The sequence below is a fragment of the Crotalus tigris genome, unplaced genomic scaffold (genome assembly GCF_016545835.1).
Source record: "Crotalus tigris isolate CLP2741 ecotype Arizona unplaced genomic scaffold, ASM1654583v1 scf7180000020722.197326, whole genome shotgun sequence".
Classification (NCBI taxonomy): Eukaryota; Metazoa; Chordata; class Lepidosauria; order Squamata; family Viperidae; genus Crotalus; species Crotalus tigris.
In genome coordinates this window covers 43,599-68,417 of record NW_024098150.1, presented here as the reverse complement: position 1 = coordinate 68,417, position 24,819 = coordinate 43,599, and the positions used below count along the sequence as shown (strand labels likewise).

General features: G+C 44.8%; 1 protein-coding gene across 2 annotated transcripts in view; it reads right to left on the bottom strand.

Moving 5' to 3' along the window:
• The window catches only part of NARS2 (asparaginyl-tRNA synthetase 2, mitochondrial), a 52,972-nt gene that overhangs the window by 18,059 nt on the left and 10,094 nt on the right, over nucleotides 1-24,819 (bottom strand). The window contains exons 6-9 of one of the 2 annotated variants that reach the window (XM_039368220.1): nucleotides 24,421-24,501; nucleotides 12,568-12,668; nucleotides 4,030-4,162; nucleotides 687-785 (exon numbers count right to left, since the gene is read on the bottom strand). In XM_039368220.1, the coding sequence (XP_039224154.1) occupies nucleotides 687-785; nucleotides 4,030-4,162; nucleotides 12,568-12,668; nucleotides 24,421-24,501 (414 nt within the window). Of the gene's footprint in view, nucleotides 1-686; nucleotides 786-4,029; nucleotides 4,163-12,567; nucleotides 12,669-16,290; nucleotides 16,507-24,420; nucleotides 24,502-24,819 lie in introns of those variants that run through there. The other variant, XM_039368221.1, reaches the window with a different exon arrangement.

Genomic DNA, 24,819 nt, shown 5'->3' with positions numbered 1-24,819 from the left:
GCTTGCTTAACAACCACCATGACATAGGACCATAATTCTGGGCTCAATTATAGCCCTAATTCGAGGACCACAACTGAGGTCAGAATTTACATTGCTAAGTGAGACATTTGTTAAGTGAGTCTTGCCCCATTTTATGTCTTTTCTTTGCCGTATTTGATAAGTGAACCACTGAAGTTGTTAAGTTAGCAATGCGGTTGTTAAGTGAATCTGGCTTCCCCATTGACTTTGCTTGTCAGAAGATCGCAAAAGGGGATCGCATGACCCCGGGACACTGCAACCGTCGTAACCGTGAACCAGTTGCCCAGCATCTGGATGTAAATCACGTGACCATGGGGAGGCTGCAATGGTCATTAGTGTGAAAAATGGTCATCAATCGCTCTTTTTCAGTGCCGTTGTAACTTTGAACAGTCACTAAATGAACTGTTGTAAGTTGAGGGCTATCTGTATTTGCATAGCCCCCCCCCCCCCTTCATTGGCCTGGTTCAACCAGGGTCCCATTGCTTGGTATCTTCATTTGATGCCCTCTGAAGGCATCACGTCCCTGAATCAAAAGAGCCATAAATGATCCAAAGGTAGAGAAGAATATTGGTGTCCGAGAGAACACTAAAAAAATTGATTTAAGCCTGGCTGTAATTAAGTTACAGGAAAGGTAGCAGGAAATTATATATATATTAGAAAAAATTTACCTCATGGCCAGGAGCTATACGTTTATGAAAAAGGACAGCATCCTGAGGGCATTTGGCTAGCACTCTGTCTGTCACGGTCTTGAAAAGATCTTCTATAATCTAAGGAAAGAGGAAAAAAATAAACAGGTTAAAAGAGAAGAATATAACCCCAAATAAACGTCCTACTTTTTAAAAATAAATACGTGACAAATCAATTGCAACAGGTTTATTACCATAGCAGGTAAGTTGGTGACTTACCTGAAGGGGTGATTTTGGATCAGTCGCTTTCTCTCAGCCCTAAACCCATTTCACAGAGTGAGACCATTATATACGTTGGGTTGTAAAAAGTAAAGTGGATAGAGAGACAGACAGACAAATTTATAGATAATAGATCAGTGATGGCAAACCTTTTAGAGACCGAGTGCCCAAACTGCAACCCAAAACCCACTTATGCATCGTCGGGTGCCGGGAGTTTGTGGCCCATTGGGGGTGTGTGGCTGCAGTGGTAATGGCACACTGGGTGGGACTAAAAAGTTCAATCAATCAATTCCAACTTTGCAAGATCTTTTTTTTTCCCGCGAGAAGTTGAAATTGACTGATTGAACCTTTTTTTTTTTTTTTGTACACGGCAGTGGAAACCTAAAGCGAAAAGGTTTTATAAAACCCAGCTGAAGGCCTAGGACTGGGGCAATGGCGCGCGTGCCCACAGAGAGGGCTCTGCGTGCCGCCTCTGATACCCGTGCCATAGGTTCGCCACCTATAGATGTAATAGATAGATAGATAGATAGATAGATAGATAGATAGATAGATAGACAGACAGACAGATAATGGATGGGTAAAGAAATAGATAGATAGACATATAGGTAGGTAGATAATAGATGGATAGATAGATAGATAGATAGATAGATAGATAGATAGATAGATACAGTGATAAAGAGTGGATAAAGAGATAGCTAGATAGATAGCTAGATAGATAGCTAGATAGATAGATAGACAGACAGACAGATAGATAGATACAGAGTGAGCTGTGGTGGAGCAGTGGTTAGAATGCAGTATTTCAGGCTAACTCTGCCCCCAGCCAGGAGTTCGATCCTGACCAGCTCAAGGTGGACTCAGCCTTCCATTCTTCCAAGGTCAGTAAAATGAGGACCCAGAGTGTTGGGGGCAAATATGCTGACTCCATAAACCGGTTGGAGAGGGCTGTAAAACACTGTGAAATGGTATATAAGTCCAAATGCTATTGCTATTGAAAGAAAGAAAGAAAGAAAGAAAGATGATAGACATAATAAATAGAGATAGACAGATAGATATGAGAGGAGGAGGAGGAATAGAGGAGAAGAAGGAGAAAAGGGGATGAGAAGGAGCAAGTGATAAGGAACACTTAAATATTACAATCAACTCTCTTTGTCCAAGTTGCTGTCTTGTACAATGTGTGTTCTACAAGAGTGACTTATAACCAGAACTCACATTTATAACAGCATCCCCACAATCTGATAATCTAAATTTGGGTGTTTGGCCACCGGTATATATTTACATTATTTGCAGTGCCCTGAGATACGTGATTGCCATTTACAACCTATCAGGCCGATTTCTGACAAGCAACATCAATGAAGGAAGCCGGATTCACTTAACAACCGCATGATTCGCTTAATGACTGTGGCAAAAAAGGTCACTGGGCACAATTCACTAAACACTAAACCCCTGCCTGGAAATTCTTGTCCCAATTGTGGTCGTAAGCCGAGAACCATTTGTATCTCATGCATGAGGAGGGGAAAAAAATTAGGAAATATCCTAATTTCGTGGTATAGTATTCCTCTGTTGTGCCTCAGAGCTGGGAGATGTAAACATGTCACACTTTTCCTTTTTCCAAACACGAGAGAGAGGTTTATCTTGTGCCGTGTGTGAGAATGGGATGGCGAACCTGTGGCCAAAAACTGCTTCCGTTTCCCCAGAAAAGAATTTTCCATTCCACAAACTTCCACCGTGAGCAAAAACTGCACGGTCAACAAAAGCCAGCAAATATTTCCATTCTTCTTCGCTAGAATGATGTCCAGGAAACCATTTTTTTTTTAAATGTAAAACCCTAGCAAAATGCAAATCCTTCCCCCCCCCCCCCAGCAAAAGAAGGTGTCCTGGCCCTTGAGGTAGCAAAATCTGGCTAGAATGAAAAATGAAAAAAAAAAATGAAAAAGAGGAGAAAGAAAAGGAAGGTAACAGTGTGGGTGGAAGAAAGAGCTGGTAAAAAGGGAGAGAAATGGTGGAAAAGTAGAGGAAAACTGTCCTCTTCTTTTGAATCTTCAAGCTCTCGAGTCATTTGGCTATTTATTTTTTAAATTATTTTCCTGCCTTATAAATAGTGAAATCAGTAACAGCATTCCACTGTAAATTAGAGCAGCACCTTTAGTATTTATTTGGTATTTTCCCCCTGCCCTTTTACTTTAAAAGTAACTCAAAAGGCAAACATATGTAATACTCCTTCCTCTCCTATTTTTCCCACAACAACCCTGTAAGGTGGGTTGGGCTGAGGAACAGTGACTGGCCCAAGGTCACCCAGCTGGCTTTCATGCCTAAAGCGGGACTAGAATTCTCAATCTCCTGGTGATTGGTTCAAAGTCACCCAGTTGGCTTTCGTGCCTAAGGCAGGACTAGAATTCTCAATCTCCTGGTGATAGGTCCAAAGTCACCCAGCTGGCTTTCGTGCCTAAGGCGGGACTAGAACTCTCAATCTCCTGGTGATTGGTTCAAAGTCACCCAGCTGGCTTTTGTGCCTAAGGCGGGACTAGAACTCTCAATCTCCTGGTGATAGGTCCAAAGTCACCTAGCTGGCTTTTGTGCCTATGGCGGGACTAGAACTATCAATCTCCTGGTGATTGGTTCAAAGTCATTCCTCCTATAAAATGGGGGCGGGAACCTTGAATTAAATACACAAAATCTGCAACCCACAGAAACACACCTAGAAAAAGCTCTGTTTACAGCAGTGGTTTTCAAACCTGTGGGTCGGGACCCCATTTGGGGTCGAACGACCATTTCACGGGGGTCGCCAAACAATGCAGTCCGCCATTTTTTCCCCCTTTTCCTTAGCTGTGCTACTCTCTTTTATTCTATTGGCTTTTGAAAGCCAATAGAATAGACTCTCTTGAATAGAGTCTAATTCTATTGGCTTTCAAAAGCCAATAGGAATTGTCCAGGCTGTCTCTGCCCTGCTGAGCCCGCCAAAAGTCCCATTCTGCAAACGGTGCTGCACCAGTTGAGTAGTCCTCGACTTACGACTGGTTGAGTAGTCCTCGACTTACGACCGGTTGGGGGTCGCGGCATTAAAAAGGTTGAGAACCACTGGTTTACAGTTTCTCCTGGAGAACCTTACCTGCATTATATCCTGAAGTGTGTCAACAAAAAATACTTCAGCCTCCACCATATAAAACTCCGCCAGGTGTCTGCGGGTTTGAGAATTGTCTGCTCGGAAGGTCGGGCCAAAAGTGAACACTTTAGTAAATGCCCTGCAATGTGAAAAACAACACAAAAGAGATTGTAAATGCTGCCTTCCGGCTGGTGTGCACTCATACTGAGACACGCGAACATGGAAATGCTCACATACAGGTTAGTCCTTGACTTTCCAATGTCCACTAGCCAGATAATATGAATCTTTCTTGAGGTCTTAGCAAAGTTTTAAGCAAATAGTAATAGTAGTAAAGTTGGAAGGGACCTTGGAGGTCATCTAGTCCAACCCCCTGCTCAGGCAGGAAACCCTACACCATTTCGGACAAATGGATGTCCAGTCTCTTCTTAAAAACTTCCAGTGTTGGAGCATCCACAACTTCTGGAGGCAGGCTGTTCCACTGATTAATTGTCCTCACTGTCAGGAAGTTTCTCCTTAGTTCTAGGTTGCTTCTCTCCTTGATTAGTTTCCACCCGTTGCTTCTTGTTCTGCCTTCAGGTGCTTTGGAAAATAGCTTGATTCCTTCTTCTGATATGGGGTGACATGGGAGCAGTCTTCCAATATCTCAGGGGCTTCCCCAAAGAAGAGGGAGTCAAGCTATTCTCCAAAGCACCTGAAGAAGGCAGGACAAGAAGCAACGGATGGAAACTAATCAAGGACAGAAGCAACCTAGAACTAAGGAGAAACTTCCTGACAGCAAGAACAATTAATTAATCAGTGGCACAACTTGCCTCCAGAAGTTATGAATGCTCCAACACTGGAAGTTTTTAAGAAGGGATCTGTTATTCCGATAAGTATGAGCCAGCAATGTACTGCAGCTGCTAATAAAGCCAATGCAATCCTAAATTGCATTAACAGAGGGACAGAATCAAGATCATATGTTAGTACCGCTTTATAATGCCTCGGTAAGGCCACACTTGGAATACTGCATCCAGTTTTGGTCACCACGATGTAAAAAAGACTCTGGAAAGAGTGCAGAGAAGAGCAACAAAGAGGATCAGGGGACTGGAGGCTAAAGTATATGAAGAACAGTTGCAGAAATTGGATATGTCTAGTCTAGTGAAAAGAAGAACTAGGATTGACATGATAGCAATCTTCCAACATCTGCCACAAAGAAGAGGGAGTCAAGCTATTCTCCAAAGCACCTGAAGGCAGGAAAAGAAGCAACGGATGAAAACTAATCAAGGAGAGACGCAACCTAGAACTCAATCACTGTTTGAAGCACAGACTGGCAGGCAGCTGCTTCAGACTTTGAATCAAGTTAGTGCACATTTGAACTAAAAAAAACCCAGGGTTTTGAACCCCAAATAGAGCAGATTCAAGCTGAAACCCCTCACACACAAAAGGCTTAGTATGTTAAGGTTTTTTTTTTTTAAAAAAAAAACAAGAATCAAACATCATCTGTATCTCTGTCCTTGGAGCAATCTGAACACTGCAAGGGACTGGACAGAGATTAAGCCTATCAGCAATAAGATGGTGAGGAAACAGCTGAGTTTATTACTTTTTTTTTTTTGACCTTCCCCAAAAACTAAACAAACCACACCTGGTCTGGAATCTCAGTCAGTACAATTTTGTCCGACAAAGGGCTCAAATAAGAGTCTGCACAAGTACGTAAAATTTCCATGGAAGCAAAACAAATGCAGTTCCATTTTAAAACTGTCCAGGCCACGAAAGAATACCCAAAACGTACACACACAATTGAAACCAGAATCGTTGCTTAGCAAGGTGGGTTATTTAGTCAGTCGTGCCCCGTTTTGTGACTTTTGCCACAGTTGTTAACTGAATCACCGCAGTTGTTAAACGAATCATGAGGTCGTTAAGCGACTCTCGCTTTCCCCTTGACTCTGCTTGTCGGAAAGAGGCTGGGAAGATGGCAAATGGCGATCATGTGACCTGGGAATGGGCATCCATCATAAATACACGACAAATGACTTTGATCATGTAGCTGTGGGGATGCTGCATCGGTTATAAGTGTGAGGATCAGTTATAGGTCACTTTGTGCAGTGCCCTTGTAACCTCCAACTGTCATTAAACGAATAGTTCTCGTGTTGACTAATAAGATATGTTCTGAGTAGATGAGTCAAGCTTCAGTCCATTTGTATGCAGACTTGGAAAAAGGAATGAAACTAAAACCATCATTGATTTGTTTGTTTATATAATGTTGTGCACTGGTACAGTATAGGTCAGGGGTAGGCAACTTTGGCTCTTTTATGACTCGTGGACTTCAACTCCCAGAATTCCTGAGCCAGCCATGCTGAGGGAAAAGGGTGAGGTTTCCAAGCTGAGCCATGCTGGCTCAGGAATTCTGGGAGTTGAAGTCCAAAAGTCATGAAGGGGCCATCGTTCCCCCACGCTGGCTCAGGAATTCTGGGAGTTGAAGTCCACGAGTCATAAAAGGGTCATCGTTCCCCCATGCTGGCTCAGGAATTCTGGGAGTTGAAGTCCACGAATCATGAAGGGGCCATAGTTCCCCCCATGCTGGCTCAGGAATTCTGGGAGTTGAAGTCCACGAGTCATAAAAGAGCCAAGGTTGCCTACCCCTGGTATAGATGGTACCTGACTCAATAGTAGTAACTGCCTAAAGGAGTCCTAGTGGACCATCACTTAAATGTGAGCCAGCCGTATGCTGCATCTGCCACAAAAGCCAACACACTCCTAGGCTGCATTAACAGAGGGAGAGAATCAAGATCACGTGAAGTGTTAATACCACTTTACAAGGCTTTGGTAAGGCCACACTTGGAATGCAGCATCCAGTTTCGGTTACCACGATGTAAAAACGATGTTGAGACTCTAGAAAGAGTGCAGAGAAGAGCAACAAAGATGATTAGGGTCTGGAGGCTAAAACATATAAGGAACGGTTGCTGGAATCGGGTATGTCTAGTTTAATGAAGAGAAGGATGAGGGGGGACATGATAGCAGTATTCCAATATCTGAGGGGCTGCCCCAAAGAAGAGGGAGTCAAGCTCCAAAGCATCAGAGTGCAAGACAAGAAGCTCCCTTTTTATGACCCCGTCATCCCTTAATTTGGAGTAGAGTTGGAGCGACTGGATGGAACTGAATGTTTACTGGCAAGACAAGAAGCAGCGGATGGAAACTAACGAAGGAGAGAAGTAACCTAGAACTACGGAGAACAATTAATCAGTGGAACAGCTTGCCACCAGAAGTTTTGCATGTTCCAACACCAGAGGTTTTTAAGAAGAGATCAGACAACCATTTGTCTGAAATAGTATAGCGTCTTTTGCTTGAGCAGGAGGTTGGACTAGAAGACCTCCAAGGCCCCTTCCAGCTCTTGTTATTTTGTTACTCTGTAAAACAGGGCTTTTCAACCAGTGGTACGGGTACCACCTGTGATACATTGGCACCTGGCAGGTGGTACGCAACCATCCTAGAAAAGAGGTAGCAGGGGAGGGGAATGAGCTGAACCAGTGGCAGCACCACACAAGCCTGAGCGAGAGACGGCTGGAGCTGCAGGGCTGTCAGGGCTCAGCGGAAGCGCCAGGATCCAGCTGGAGCTCGGCGCTGATCCTGGTGCTTCTGCTGAGCCCAGAAGAAGCGCCGATGAGCTGGAATGTTGCAGCATCTCCAGGGTCTTGTGATTTACAATCAGATGCTTGGCAATTGATTCATATTTATGACGGTCACAGTGTCCCAGGGTCATGTGAAGTGACCAAAACCTCCTGCAACCACCCCAGCAGACGGGGGGAATAAAGACCAAACACCCCCCACCCCACCCCCGCTGCCAATCCTCAACAGAAATGCTCACAACAATGAAAACCTCGGACAGGAGGAAGAGTGCCGCCGGGCGACCAAGCAGGTGTCTTGCTCGGCTGTGCCTTGGGGGGCACTTTTTTCAGTTCCATTGTAAGTTCGAACAGTCACTAAGCAAACTGTTGTAAGTCGAGGACTACCTATAGTTTATCACTTTTTTCCTTTTGGGGGGGGGTCATCAAGTTTTTGACACCTTGCTAGGCGACTGGTGGTACTCGGATGTTGCCATATCCTAAAAGTGGTACAATGGGTGAAAAGGTTGAAAAGCCCTGCTGTAAAACAATGAGAAAATAAATGACTAAGGAGACCAATGTGATGAGCGAGTCTGAAGATAGGACAAAGCAAGAACTGGAAATATCAAGTCTTGATCCTGGAGAAAAAGAGATAGGGAAGAAAAGAAGAAAGAAATGAAAACATGACGTGGGTGAGGTTATGCTAATCATAGGTATGAAAAGGAACACCTGGTTGAATGATATAGTAGAAGGGGATATCAACCAGGGGGGAAAAAAATGAATATACAGGAAAGATTACTGCAAAAAATGTTGCAAAGAATGTGATGAATATGTAATTATTACCAGAATGAAATCCACGCATTCTGAAGTAGCCAAGTTTGAAAATCACTAATATATTCTAGAGGGGATGAAGGAGGATTGAAATGGGAAAACAAATGCAGGAAGAGAGAACATGGTGAGAGAAAACTGGGTGGGCTAGAGGAACGAAACTCTTCCAACAAAGAAAACTGAAATACTTTCCAGAAAGACAATGGAAGTAACCCTCAATGTATGACCACAACAGAGCCCGGCATTTCTGTTGCTAAGCGAGACAGTTGTTAAGTGAGTTTTGCCCCATTTTACGACCTTTCTGGCCACCGTTGTTAAATGAATCACTGCAAATGGTAAGTTAGTAACCTGGCTGTGAAGTGAATCTGGCTTCCCCCCGATTGACTTGGCTTATCAGAAGGTCACCAAAGGGGACCCCCTGACCCCCGGGGACACTGCAACCGTCATAAATACGAGTCAGTTGCCAAGCATCTGAATTTTGGGAATGCTGCAACAGTTGTAACTGTGAAAACTGGTCAGTAGTAGTAGTAGTAGTAGTAGTAGTAGTAGTAATAGCAACAATAACAATAACAACAACAATAGTTGGAAAGGATCTTGGAGGTCATCTAGTCCAACCCCCTGCTCCGGCAGGAAACCCTATACCATTTCAGACAAATGGCTATCCAGTCTCTTCTTAAAAACTTCCAGTGTTGGAGCATTCACCGCCTCTGGAGGCAGGTTGTTCCACTGGTTAATTGTTCTAACTGTCAGGAAGTTTCTCCTTAGTTCTAGGTTGCTTCTCTCCTCGATTAGTTTCCATCTGTTGCTTCTTGTCCTGCCTTCAGGTGCTTTAGAGAACAGCTTGACTCCCTCTTCTTAGTGGCAGCCCCTGAGATATTGGAAGGCTGCTATCATTCACCCCTCATCCTTCTCTTCATTGAACTGGACATACCCAATTCCAGCAACCATTCTTCACGTGTTTTATCCTCCAGTCCCCTAATCATCTTTGTTGCTTTTCTCTGTACTCTTTCTAGAGTCTCAACATCTTTTTTACATCGTGGTGACCAGAACTGGATGCTGTATTCCAAGTGTGGCCTTACCAAGGCATTGTAAAGTGCTATTAACACTTCACATGATCGTGATTCTATCCCTCTGTTAATGCAGCCTAGCACTGTGTTGGCTTTTTTGGCAGCTGCAGCACACGGCTGGCTCCTATTTAAGTGACTGTCCACTAGGATTCCAAGATCCCGCTCACAGTTGCTACTATTGAGCAAGATACCACCTATACTATACCTGTGCATTTGTTTTTTGTTGCCTAAATGTAGACCCTTGCTTTCATTTTGTTAGACAGCGCCCAAGTCTTTTCAGTGCTGTTGTAACTTCGAAGTCACTAAATGGATGTTGGTTATGTCGAGGGCTCCGTGTAAGTAATCAGTAAAATAATCCAGCTAAAATGCTGGCCCTGTTCAAAAATCTCTATTCTGATGTCATCTACCCTGTGTACAACATCACCCAGTAGAGTAGAATAAACAAACAGGCCGCTACACAGGATGCTGGCTTAGTGCTTCACGCTTTGTTCTTCAACAGTGTGTTCCTTTTTTTATTTTTAAAAACACCCAAACAAACAAGAGGTGTTCTAAATAGATCAAATGCAAACTAAATTTAGAGCAGCTATACATAGAGATATTTGGACAGAATTCCTTCTTCTTTGGAGCCAGAATGCCACTCCCAGATCTTCAAAGGCGCTTGATAACCAAACTTTTAATGGATTATGGCAGGTTAGGTTGATCTGGACAATATTTTAGGGGGGGCGGGAAGGTTTCTAAGAGACAGGTAGTCTTCAATTTATAGCCATTTGTTTAGTGACTGTTCAAAGTTACAACAGCCTTGGAAAAAGTGATTTTTGACTATTTTTCACATTTGTGACTATTGCAGCATCCCCATGGTGACCAAATTTGGACACTTTTGGCAACTGGCATGTACTTACGACGGTTGCAGTGTCCTAGGGTCACGTGATCCCCTTTTGCAACCTTATCAAATGTCTTTGATAAGAGTAAAATAAGAAAACAGTTATCACAAGGCTTTTTGACTCTCCCCCCCCCTTGAACCCACGTCTTCTGAGAAGCATCTTTCGAACAAGGGAGCCTGCTTCGTTGTGAAATTAAGAATGTTTGCTTTAATCAATTAGGATTTGGATCTATCCAGCGCCATCTTGGAATAATTACAGGGAGTCCTCGACTTACGACCACAGTTAGGAAATTACAACGGCGCCGAAAAAAGTGGCTCGCAACCATCCTTCCACTTACGACCATTGTTAGCGTCTCCACAGATCAGAATTTGGAGGTTTGGCATGTATTTACGACAGTGGGAGGCATCCCGGGGCCATGTGGTCACTATCTGAACCCTTCCCAGCTGGATTCGCTTAATGACAAGGGATTCCCTTAACAAAATGGCAAAAAAGGTTGCAAAATCAGACACTTAATAATAATAATAATAGTAAAGTTGGAAGGGACCTTGGAGGTCATTTAGTCCAACCCCCTGCTTAGGCAGGAAACCCTATACCATTCCAGACAAATGGCTGTCCAGTCTCTTCTTGAAAACGTCCAGTGTTGGAGCATTCACTGCTTCTGGAGGCAGGTTGTTCCACTGATTAATTGTTCTCACTGTCAAGAAGTTTCTCCTTGCTTCTAGGTTGCTTCTCTCCTTGGTTAATTCCCACCCATTGCTTCTTCTCCTGCTAAGAGGCGCTTTGGAAAATAGCTTGACTCCCTCTTCTTTGGGGCAGCCCCTGAGATATTGGAAGACTGCTATCATGTCCCCCCTCATCCTTCTCTTCATTAAACTAGACATACCCAATTCCAGCAGCCATTCCTTGTATGGTTGAGCCTCCTATCCCCAAATCATCTTTGTTGCTCTTCTCTGTACTCTTTCTAGAGCAGTGGTTCTCAACCTGTGGGTCGGGACCCCATTTGGGGTCGAATGACCATTTCACGGGGGTCGCCAAACAAGGCTGTCCGCCATTTTTTTCCCGTTTTCTTTGGCCACGCCCCTGGCACCCGGTGATGTATAAGTGGTTGGGGGTCACCACAACATGGGGAACTGTATTATGGGGTCGCGGCATTAGAAAGGTTGAGAACCACTGTTTTAGAGTCTCAACATCTTTTTTACATCGTGGTGACCAAAATTGCATGCAGTATTCCAAGTGTGGCCTTACCAAGGCCTTGTAAAGTGGTATTAACCCTTCACCTGATCTTGATTCTATCCCTCTGTTAATGCAGCCTAGCACTGTGTTGGCTTTTTTGGCAGCTGCAGCACACGGCTGGCTCATACTTAAGAGATTGTCCACTAGGACTCCGAGATCCCTCTCACAGTTACTACTATTGAGCAAGGTACCACCTATACCAGGCATGTGAAACTTGTGACGTCACGTTATGTTGCGCAATGTATCGGGCCGATTTTGCCATTGCCGGCAATGGGGTGGGCGTGGCTTCCACATGATGCGTACGACCCGTGGCCGGCAGTTTGACATCCCTGACCTATACTAGACCTGTGCATTTGGTTTTTCTTGCCTAAATGTAGAACCTTACTTTACAAAGAAGCCACATGCAACTCTGTTCACAGGTGGTCCTCGACTTACAACAGTTCGTTTAGTGACCATGCAAAGTTACAAGGGCACTGAAAAAAGTGACTTATGCCTGTTTTTCACACTTACGACCGTCACAGCATCCCCATGTTCCCTGATCAAAATTCAGATCCTCAGCAACTGACTCATATTTATGACGGTCGCAATGCCCCGGGGTCACGTGATCCCTTTTGCAACCTTCTGAAAAGCCAAGTCAAAGGGGGAAGCCAGGTTCACTTAACAACCGTGTTCCTGACTTAACATTTCTAGTGATTCACTTAACAACGGTGGCAAGAAAGGTCATAAAGTGGGGGAAAACTCAACTTAAAAATGTCTCAGTTAGCAACAGAAATTTTGGGCTCAATTGTGGTTGTAGGTTGAGGACTACCTTTACTGCCTTTCTTCTTCTGTTTTTCAGTTTTTGTTTTCGTTTTTAAGACTCCCATTACTCTAGTCAACCCTCGATTTTTGTGGTCATAAAATGAGGACTACCGGCATTACAGACTAAAATCATGCTTAAATTCCCGTGAGCCATACCCACTCATGACTTCCAAATGGAGCTGTCCCGAGACTGTGAGAAATGCTGGAATATTGAAGAAATTGTGTTCTTCTCCGGGTTTTCTCTCTCCATTTGCAGGCTGCAAGAATTAAATAGTAGAAAAATTAATTAATACATTCGGAAATTGGGTTAATCTCTCCCCAAAGGCAGCCAAACATCAGCCCTCTGAGTGTTTTGAAAACGTGTGACTTGCAAAGGAATGTATTGATATAAAACTAAATAAATTTAGCAGTGTATCCTAGCGACGAGTGTGCAAAAATCAAAACAGCTCTGCAGAAAGATCCGTAGAGTAAACCTTGCAGGAAAAAAATAGCCTTGGGGCATGCAAATTTCACAAATCAATCAATCACTTGGAATAATCAAGCATGATTCCCCCCCCCATTCATTATTTTATTATAGAATACAAATAATATATTGTAGAATACAAATCAGAACTAAGTACAGTGGTGTCTGTACAATAGAAACTGCAAGCTGCTTTCTGGCAAGCAAAATAAGAAACATTTTGGGCTAGTGGCTAAATCACCAGCTAAAAGCCAGGAGCTGCTGAGTTGTAGTTGCACCTTAGGCACAGAAGCAACTGGGTGACTTTGGGCCAATCACCAGGAGATGGTGAGTTCTAGTCCCGCCTTAGGCATGAAAGCCAATTGGGTGATTTTGGGCCAATCACCAGGAGACAGTGAGTTCTAGTCCCGCCTTAGGCATGAAAGCCAATTGGGTGATTTTGGGCCAATCACCAGGAGACAGTGAGTTCTACTCCCGCCTTAGGCATGAAAGCCAATTGGGTGACTTTAGGCCAATCACCAGGAGATGGTGAGTTCTAGTCCCGCCTTAGGCATGAAAGCCAATTGGGTGATTTTGGGCCAATCACCAGGAGACAGTGAGTTCTAGTCCCGCCTTAGGCATGAAAGCCAATTGGGTGATTTTGGGCCAATCACCAGGAGACAGTGAGTTCTAGTCCCGCCTTAGGCATGAAAGCAAGCTGGGTGACTTTAGGCCAATCACCAGGAGATGGTGAGTTCTACTCCCGCCTTAGGCATGAAAGCCAATTGGGTGATTTGGGCCAATCACCAGGAGACGGTGAGATCTAGTCCCGCCTTAGGCATGAAAGCAAGCTGGGCGACTTTGGGCCAATCACCAAGAGACAATGAGTTCTAGTCCTGCTTTAGGCATGAAAACCAACTGGGTGACTTTAGGCCAATCACCAGGAGATGGTGAGTTCTAGTCCCGCCTCAGGCATGAAAGCCGTCTGCTTAACTTTGGACCAGTCCCTCTCTCTCAGCCACCTCACAGGGTTGCTGTTATGAGGATAATAAGGGAGGCAGGCCTGTTAGGTATATTTGCCTCCCTGATTTATTTGTAAAAATAATAAAGGGGGATACAAATAAATAATAGTCAAACGGGAAAGCCGGATTTGCCTAAAGACCGCACGGTTCCTTTAACAACTGCAGTGAGTTGTTAAACGCCGATGAAAACGGTCATAAAATTGCATGTGACTCACTCAACAACGTCCTTGCTTAACAATGAAAATTCTGGCCTCAGTTGTGATCGTAAATTGAGGACTTATGGATTTACAAGGCAGACCAACTCTCATCATTGCTCTACATCAGGTGTCCCCCAACCCCCGGGGCCAACGACCGGCACCGGGCCGTGGCATGCTAGCAACCGGTCCACACAAACATGCAAAGCCCCATTCACGAGATGCAGGCAGCACACAAAACCACGCACCTTCCAGTTCGTGGAAAAACATCTCTCCACGGAACCGGTCCCTGGTGCCCAAAAGGTTGGGGACCTCTGTTCTACATGTATAGGACATCTTTGAATGGCGAAAGGAAAGGGCAGAGACCTTGATCATGTCAATAAGAAATGGGTCATTTCTTTCTCAAGAGAAGACCTGCAGATTCGGCCTTCAGGTGGGGGAGACCAGTTAGGGCTGTGAAGCTTAAAGAAAAGTCCAGTGGGTTAAAAATGGGGCAGCCAATAAGACGCTAAAATCTTGGTTCTCCTACCATGTTACCTTCTCTGATTTAGCCCTCTTTATTTCCTATCCCTTCTGTCATTCTGTTAGGTCAAGGGTCCCCAATCCCTGGGCTGTGGACCAGTACTGGTCTGCACAAACAAGCAAAGCCCCACCTGTGGGATGCAGGCAGCACACAAAACCACACTCCACAGAACTGGTCCCTAGTGCCCAAATGGTTGGGGACCTCTGCTCTACATGAGAACTTGTCCACTAAGTGATGGTCCACTAGGACTCCGAGGTCCCTCTCACAGTTACTACTATTGAGCAAGGTACCCCCTATACTATATCTGTGCATTTGGTTTTTCTTGCCTAGACATGCCCAATTCCAGCAACCATTCCTTATATATTTTAGCCTCCAGTCCCCTAATCATCTTTGTTGCTCTTCTCTACACTCTTTCTAGAGTCTCAGCATCTTTTTTACATCGCGGTGACCAAAACTGGATGCAGTATTCCAAGTGTGGCCTTACCAAGGCCTTGTAAAGTGGTATTAACACTTCACGTGATCTTGATTCTATCCTTTTGTTAATGCACCCTAGCACTGTGTTGGTTTTTTTGGCAGCTGCAGCACACAGCTGGCTCACATTTAAATGATTGTCCACTGGGACTCCGAGGTCCCTCTCACAGTTACTACTATTGAGCATGGTGCCATCTATACTATACCTGTGCATTTGTTTTTTCTTGCATAAATGTAGAACCTTGCTTTTTTCACCATTGAATTTCATTTTGTTAGATAGTGCCCAGTGTTCAAGTCTGTCCAGGTCCTCCTGTATCCTAAGCCTGTCTTCTGGAGCATTGGCTATTCCTGCCAGCTTGCTGTTGTCTGCAAATTTGATCTGTTCCCCATCTATCCCCTCATCCAAATCGTTGATGAAGATGTTGAAGAGCACTGGGCCCAGAACAGAACCCTGGGGCACCCCACTACACACTTCCCTCCGTGGAGATGCACTTCCATTGAGGACCACACGCTGAGTACGGCCGGTCAGCCAGCTAAACCAACACCTTGCTTAGTGCCAGGGATTCTAGTCTCCATTGTGGTCGTAAATCGAGGACTATCCCTAGGCTGAAAAAGTCCGAAACACCTCAACCAATTCTTTTTCCTCCCCCCCCCCCAAGCAGCTGAACTTGTTCGGCCAGCAAATGGTGCCAAACGTAAGCAAAGATAATTGCTTGTTTACACAAAGGGTTGGAAGTGACGGGATCACAAGGAAGAGGCTGCCAAATGGAACTGCCCAAAAAGGGCTTTTTTTTTTTTTTAGAAATAAAATGCTCTTTAAAAAGAAGAAGAAGCTGTTTCTATCCAACCCTTAGGACATTTGGCATGGCTGGGGAGGGAGGGGAAGAGGAGGAATCTGGTTCATTTTTGCTCCGGGAGCAATTAAATTAAACCTGCTAAGCATGTTCACCATGGCCCCCCCTTCCTAAATTGAGTTCATCTGTTAAAAATCGAGCGCTGGCAAGAAAAAAAAAACAAAACCCAAATTTTACCCTGCCAGTATTTTATTGCCCTTGTTTTCCTACTGTCCCTTAAACCAAGCCATCATCTACGCAACAGACGAACAAACAGCAAGAAGACTCTTCTATACGTGCAGAGACATGAAACGGTAAATAAGAAACCCGAAATTTGGCATCCGAATGAAGGAGAACCGAACGGGGAGCGTGCAAGCGGTAAAGCTGGCTAAATTACCAGTTTCGATTTGGTTACGGGCCTGAACGAGGCGTCAACCTATCAATCGGAGATCTTCCCAGATCCGCCATGTGGATGTAGCCCTGAGACTGAGAATGGGTGTCTTCCAAATATTTGTTGCATTTGCTTGTATCCTGCCGTTGTTGTTTTTAGAAATAACTCAGCAAACCTATCCAACACAACTTCCTCCTATTTTCCCCACAACAATAACCCGGGGAGGTAGGTTGGGCTGAGAGAGAGGGACTGGCCCAAAGTTGCCTAGCTGGCTTTCATGCCTAAGGTGGGACTAGAACTCACAGTCACCGGGTGATTGGCCCAAAGTCACCCAGCCACATTTCATGCCTAAGGCGGGATTAGAACTCGCCATCTCCTGGTGATTGGCCCAAAGTCACCCAGCTGGCTTTCATACCTAAGGCGGGACTAGAACTCACAGTCACCTGGTGATTGGCCCAAAGTCACCCAGCCACATTTCATGCCTAAGACTGGACTAGAACTCACCATCTCCTGGTGATGGGCCCAAAGTCACCCAGTTGGCTTTCACGCCTGGCGGGACTAGAATTCAGAGTCTCCTGGTGATTGGCCCAAAGTCACCTAGTTGGTTTTCATGCCTAAGGCGGGACTAGAACTCACCATCTCCTGGTGATTGGCTCAAAATCACCCAGCCAGATTTCATGCCTAAGGCAGGACTAGAACTCACAGTCACCTGGTGATTGGCCCAGTCTCCCAGCAGGCTTTCATGCCTAAGGCGGGACTAGAATTCAGAAACTCCTGGTGATTGGTCCAAAGTCACCCTGTTGGCTTTCACGCCTGGCGGGACTAGAATTCAGAATCTCCTGGTGTTTGGCCCAAAGTCACTCAGCCAACCAGGCCAGTAGCACAAGATGCAATTCAACAACCACTGAAGGTTTTCCATGTCAGGATAAACTTATAAAGCAAATATTATCCTGAATTTAAAGGTTTCAGTGAAAGTCAAAAATAACTTGACAGCATATAACCGATCTTAATTCTACGTTAAAAAGTTCAAACTCCTGGAATTCTGGAGGTGCTGATTGGCTGGGACTTTCTGGAAATTGAAGTCCCAACATATTTTTTTAAGAGGATCAGGTAGGAGAACAAGGTTTACTTATTTAACCTGGTTAGATTTATAGCCTGCTTTTCTTCCTGGAGCACACGGTGGCATATACAGATAGTCATTCATTTAGTGACCATTCAAAATTATAGCGGCACTGGAAAAAGTGAGCTATGACCAGTTTTTCACACTTACGACCATTGCAGCCTCCCCATGGTCACATGATCAAAATTTGGAGGCTTGGCAACTGGCAAGTACTTATGAAGGTTGCAGTGTCCTGAGGTCACGTGATCCCCTTTTTCGACCAAGTGACAAGCAAATTCAATGGGGAAGCCAGATTCACTTAACAACCGTGGGACTAACATCAGCGGTGATTCACTTAACAACTGTGGCCAAAAAGGTCGTAAAACAGGGCAATACTCAGTTAATAGCTGTCTTGCTTAGCAATGGAAATTTTGGGCTCAGTTGTGGCCATTAAGTCGAGGACTACCTGAATCTCACCGCTTCACCAATTCTACCTGCCAATATTAACTGTGTGAAGTGGCGTGAGTTGAGGGATAACGACCGATTTAAAATCGCCCCAAGATGAGAGAGCCCCTAAACTCAAGCCTTCCCACTCCTGATGTAGCATCTTCAGGCCTATATAGATGGTCCTCATTGAGCGACGACAATTGGGACTAGCCACTCAGTCATTAAAGAAAGTGGCTGTAAAGTGACTTTCTTTATGGTCTTACACCCGGGGTCTTCAAACTAAGACCCCTTCATGGCTTGTGGACTTCAACTCCTAGAATTCCTCAGCCACCGTGCCGGGCTGAAGAATTCTGGGAGTTAGAGTCCACAAGTCATAAAAGGGCCAAGTTTGAAGACCCCTGACATAATGTGAGGGGGAAATAATGCTAACTCAGAAGGAGCTAAACTGGTGTTTCTCAAGGCCATTTTAAGAGGTGTGGACTTCAACTCCCAGAATTCCTCAGCCAGCGTGCCTGGCTGAGGAATTCTGGGAGTTGAAGTTCACAAGTCATAAAAGGGCCAAGTTTGAAGACCCCTGTCTTACTCCAATCTTCCTTTGCTCTGCAGACCTGTGAAGGTCATAATGCTGAGAACTGGTCGCAAAATTCCTTTTTCATAACTGTCTTAAGTGCAAACGGTCGCTGTATGAGGCAGGTGCTAAATGAGGGGCTGCCACAAAGAAGAGGGGGAGGGGTCAACCTATTCTCTAAAGCAGTGGTTCTTAACCTTTTTGAACGAATCGCCCCCTTGAGCCAATGAGGAAGTTGTCATCGCCCCCCCCCAACATAACCTCTCAATCACAACATAGGAAATAATTCTTCGATTTATGCAAATACTTTTTTTTTGTTTTCTTTACAATTGTCATCAGGACATATCGATGCAAATAATTTATTTCCAGGCTTTTTCCCATATCTCCCATATTCTGGCCAATGGCACGCCACTGTATGGGTAGAGGCTGCTGCGCAACATGCATGAAGATAAGCGATGTGTCTTCACATATGTACGGCGTTCTGTACTGAAGCTAGCTGGAGGAACATTTGAAAGCACAATTCAATCCACTAATAACGAGTGATCTGATGTTTTTGTACGACAGATATACTGCTATTCATTGTACAAAAAAGTCTCAAAAGTGTCCCCAAAACTTCTTGCTCCATCGCCCCCATGTCGCCCCTTTTTGTTCCGCTGCCTCCCTGAAAAATGAAATCGCCCCCTGGGGGGCAATATCGCCCAGGTTAAGAACCACTGCTCTAAAGCACCAGAAGGCAAGGCAGGAAACAATGGATGGAAACTAATCCAGGAAAGAAGCAACCTGGAATTAAGGAGAAACTTCCTAACAGTGAGGACAATTAACCAATGGAACGGTTCCCCTCCAGAAGTTGGGGGTGTTCCATCACTGGAGGTTTTTAAGAAGAGACTAGACAGTCACTTGTCTGAAATGGTGTAGGATCTCCTGTTTGAGCAGGGGATTGGACTAGAAGACCTCCAAGTTCCCTTCCAGTTCTTTTCTGGTGAATCTATTTTCCAAAGCACCAGAAGGCAGGACAAGAAACAACAGATGGAAACTAATCAAGGAGAGAAGCAACCTGGAATTAAGGAGAATTTTCCTGACAGTTAGAACAGTGTGAATGCCCCAACACTGGAAGTTTTAAAGAAGAGACTGGACAGCCATTTGTCTGTAATGGTATAGGGTCTCCTGCTTGAGCAGGGGCTGAACTAGATGGCCTCCACAGTCCCTTCCAGATCTATCCTGATTGATTGATTGAGGACGATCTGTGCTATTCTCCAAGGTCTATATTGAGATGGATGGCTATATAAATTCAACAAATCCATAAATAAAGTTATACACAACTCAAATAATAGAATTAAAAAACCCTTCTAAAAGCCAGACAGCTTCACAGACATCAGACGTGATATTAAATTGCAAATTGCAAGCTAATAGACAATTTGGCAAGAGACTAAAAGTTTCATAGCTGGACGAAAACATCTGGGAGGTGATAAAAGGTTGCAGCTGTAAACCCATCCCTTCAAATCCACCCCCCCCCTTTAAAGTTTGTTTTCTAACTCTGATTATAAAAATAAAATAAAAATCATTTTGTTGCAAAAATCACTGGTGGAAGCTTCAAGACCCAACAGCTGCCTTCAAATACAGCAAGAAAATAAAGAAAAATCGGATTTTTTTTTTTTGTTGTTGTTGTTGCTTCTTTTAACACCCCACTTGGAACTACAGCTGTGAGGAGGAAAAGATGTTTGCTTTCTTTTCCTATTATCTTCCCGCAGATTCAAAGTTGTTCCTTGAACTTTTGAAACATTCCTGTATCTGTATCAATCCCCTCTTTCTGGCCTCAGCTGAGGCCAGGCAATTTTGAGAAGCATTACATAAACCACAAAAAAAAAAAGCCAAGTTTGGCTCATACAAGTTATCCAAACACTGATATACGTTTGGCAACCCTCGAGCAACAGAATTGTGTGGTCACAGCCCTCTAAGCTAAAGTACACTTTAACTGCAATTTCTTAAATACAGGTAGGTAGTCCTCGACTTTTATGAGCACAATTGCTACGCAAGGCAGTGGTGCAAATAACCTTTCTTGCCACAGTTGTTCAGTGAATCACTGCAGTCATTAAGTGAACTGTGCAGTCATTAAGCGAATTTGGCTTCCCCCATTGACTTGTCTGAAATGGTTTCGGCCTGCAGGGGTAGGCAACCTTGGTTCTTTTATGACTCGTGGACTTCAACTCCCAGAATTCCTGAGCCAGCATGGGGGAACTATGGCCCCTTCATGACTTGTGGACTTCAACTCCCAGAATTCCTGAGCCAGCCATGCTGAGGGAAAAGGGAGAGGTTTCCATGCTGAGCTATGTTGGCTCAGGAATTCTGGGAGTTGAAGTCCACGAGTCATAAAGCAGCCTACGCCTAGGCCAAAGGTAGGTAACCTTGGCTCTTTTATGACTTGTGGACTTCAACTCCCAGAATTCCTGAGCCAGCATGGCTCAGCTTGGAAACCTCTCCCTTTCCCCTCAGCATGGCTGGCTCAGGATTCTGGGAGTTGAAGTCCACGAGTCATAAAGAGCCAAGGTTGCCTACCCTTGACCTATACCATCTCAGACAAGTGACTGTCCAGTCTCATCTTAAAAATCTCCAGTGATGGAGCTCCCACTATTTCTGGAGGCAAGCTGTTCCACTGGTTAATTGTCCTCCCTGTTAGGAACTTTCTCCTTAATTCCAGGTTGCTTCTCTCCTTGATTAATTTCCACCCATTGTTTCTTGTCCTTTCCTCTGGTGCTCTGGTAAGCAACCTGACCCCCTCTTCCTTGTGGCAGTCCCTCAGATACTGGAATACTGCTATTAATTAATATTTTACGTTTGCCATTCTATAAGAGAAGAGCACCTAAACAGTGCAGCTTGTAATCAAATTGATCAGAAACAGGCAATCTGGTAAACAGCAGGAAGAAAAACATCAGCTAAGCTGGAGGGGGGAGCTAAATGCAGAGATCTTATCCAAGTCACTTAATTTTTTTAACTGAGCTTTTCAAGATCACAGAAGTTAAGGAGATGCTGCAGCCAAAGCAGCGGATCTAAGAAAGACACTTTTGCTGTAGCAGGAAATGCTCACAGATGGATATGGATAGGAAGGTGCTTTGGGCAACTGGGTGTAACCACCAAGAAAAACTCTCCGTAGATATATTGGCGCCCTCATCCTGTGTAAATCCTCGGCTTACGACCACAACTGACCCCCAAATTCCTGCTGCTAAGCAAACACAGCTGTTAAGTGAGTCTTGCCCCATGTTACGATCTTCTCTGCCCTGATTGTTAAGTGGATCACTGTAATAACAACAACAGCAATAATAATAACAATAATAATAACAACAATAATAATAATGTTGGAAGGGACCTTGGAAGTCATCTAGTCCAGCCCCCTGCTCAGGCAGGAAACCCTATACCATTTCAGACAAATGGCTGTCCAGTCTCCTCCTCCTCCTCCTCCTCCTCCAATAATAATAATATTAATATTATTAACAACAACAATAATAATAATAATAACAATAATAATAATAATAATGTTGGAAGGGAGCTTGAAGGTCATCTAGTCCAGCCCCCTGCTCAGGCAAGAAATCCTATACCATTTCAGACAAATGGCTGTCCAGTCTCTTCTTAAAAACTTCCCGTGTTGGAGCATTCACAGCTTCTGGTGGCAGGTTGTTCCACTGGTTAATTGTTCTAACTGTCAGGAAATTTCTCCTTAGTTCCAGATTGCTTCTCTCTTTGGTTAGTTTCCATCCGTTGCTTCTTGTCCTGCCTTCAGTTGCTTTGGAGAATAGCTTGACTCCCTCTTCTTTATGGCAACCCCTGAGATTTGTTAGGTTAGTAACACGGTTGTTAAGTGAATCTGGTTTCCCCACTGACATTGCTTGTCAGAAGGTCACAACAGGGGATCACATGGTCCCGGTTCACTGCAACCGTCATAATACGAGTCACTTGCCCAGCGTTTGAATTTTGATCAGGCGACCATTTGCTGCAATGGTCGTAAGGGTGAGTCTAGCTTCCCCCGTTGATTTTGTTTGTCAGAAGCCAAGAAGTGTCCACATTTTGATCACATGTGAATATTGCAATGGTCATAAGTACGAAAAACGGTCCTAAGTCACTTTTTTCACTGCCGTTGTAACTTGGAACAGTCATTAAATGAATAGTTATAAGCAGTGGTGGGATTCAGCCAGTTCACACCAGTTCGGCAGAACCGGTAATTTTTTGTTGCCCAGGCCCAGAATGGACTTCCGGAAACGGCATCTGCACAGAGAACCGGTTGTTCACATATTTGAATCCCACCACTGGTTATAAGTTGAAGTAGTCTCCTATACTAGATTATTTTGTGATGTGGTTTCTCTGCCTTTGTACAGGTAGTCCTCGAGTTAGGACCCAAAAGGAGCCTGCTCATCAAGTCACAAGTTGTGACCAAAGTGATTTTAGGATCTTTTTTGCTACGCTGTGGTTGTTAAGTAAAATCCCACAGTCATTAAGTGAACCAATGGCTCGCTAGCAGTGCGTGTTGGCCAAAATCCAGAAGAAAAATACCAGTTTTTCAGCAAAACCATCATGAAATGAAACCACACAACTGTGGGACACCACAAATCGTCATAAATTCAGCCTGGTTGCTCAAAAGTGCCGCCATGTGATCATCGAGGTCAGTCTAGACCAGGGGCCTGCAACCTTGACAACTTTAAGACTTGTGGACTTCAGCTCCCAGAATTCCTCAGCCAGCAGGCCTGCAACCTTGACAACTTTAAGACTTGTGGATTTCAGCTCCCAGAATTCCTCACCAGCGGGCCTGCAATCTTGACAACTTTAAGATTTGTGGATTTCAGCATAGCTGGCTGAGGAATTCTGGGAGCTGAAGTCCACAAGTTTTAAAGTTGTTAAGGTTGCAGGCCCTGGTCTAGATCAGGGCTTTTCAACCAGTGGTACGGGTACCACCTGTGGTACATTGGCACCTGGCAGGTGGTATGTGACCCTCCTAGAAAAGTGGTAGTGGGGGAGGGGAATGAGCTGAACTGGTGGCAGCACCGCACAAGCCTGAGCGAGAGACGGCTGGAGTTGCAGCGCTGTCAGGGCTCAGCAGAAGCACCAGGATCAGTGCCGCTTTCCAGCTGATCGGCACTTCTTCAGGACTGTCAGGGCTCAGTGGAAGCACGAGGATCAGTGCCAGGCTCCAGGTGGAGCTCAGTGCTGATCATGGCGCTTCTGCTGAGCCCAGAAGAAGCCCCGATCAGCTGGGATGTTGCAGCATCTCCAGGGTCTTGTGATTTACATTCAGATGCTTGGCAACTGATTCATATTTATGACGGTCACAGTGTCATGTGAAGTGACCAACACCTGCTGCAACCACCCAGCAGACGGGGAGAATAAAGACCAAACACCCCCACCCCCACTGCCAATCCTCAACAAAAATGCTCACAACAATGGAAACCTCGGACAGGAGGAAGAGCACCGCCGGGTGGGCAGGCAGGTGTCTTGCTCGGCTGTGGCTTGGGGGGCACTTTTTTCAGTGCCACTGTAACTTCGAACAGTCACTAAGTGAACTGTTGTAAGTCGAGGATTACCTGTACTTTATCACTTTTTTCCTTTTTTGGGGGGGTCATCAAGTTTTTGACACCTTGCTAGGCGACTGGTGGTACTCGGATGTTGTCATATCCTAAAAGTGGCACAATCGGTGAAAAGGTTGAAAAGCCCTGGTTTGGATGATCTCTGATGGACTGAGCTATGCTGTGCTGGTTGAGGAATTCTGGGAGCTGAAGTCCACAAGTCTTAAAGTTGTCAAGGTTGCAGGCCCACTGGCTGAGGAATTCTGGGAGCTGAAGTCCACAAGTCTTAAAAGTTGTCAAGGTTGCAGGCCCCTGGTCTAGATGACCTCTGAGGGACCCTCCCAGCTCCAATATTCTATGAATCTGGATAGGGAAATGATGGCAGCTGAATCCCAAACGTATCCAGGGAATGGGCACTTTGGCGATGGGCACTGATTCAGACAAACTGTAGGGGTTAGTGTTATCTGGACCCTTACCTCAACTTTGAAGACTTCGCCAGCACCCTCACAGTCATTGGACGTAATTATCGGGGTGTGTATATGGGTGTACCCGTTCTCCTAAAAGGAGGGAAAGGGACAGAAAGAAACAGAGTTATTCTGCTCATGGCTGATCTGAGATAGAAGACACGAAGCAACGGATGGAAACGAATCAAGGAGAGAAGCAACCTAGAACTAAGGAGGAATTTCTTGACAGTTAGAACAATTAATCAGTGGAACAACCTGCCTCCAAAAGCTGTGAATGCTCCAACACTGGAAGTTTTCAAGAAGAGACTGGACAGCCATTTGTCTGAAATGGTATAGGGTTTCCTACCTGAGCAGGGGGTTGGACTAGATGACCTCCAAGGTCCCTTCCAACTTTATTATTATTACTATTAC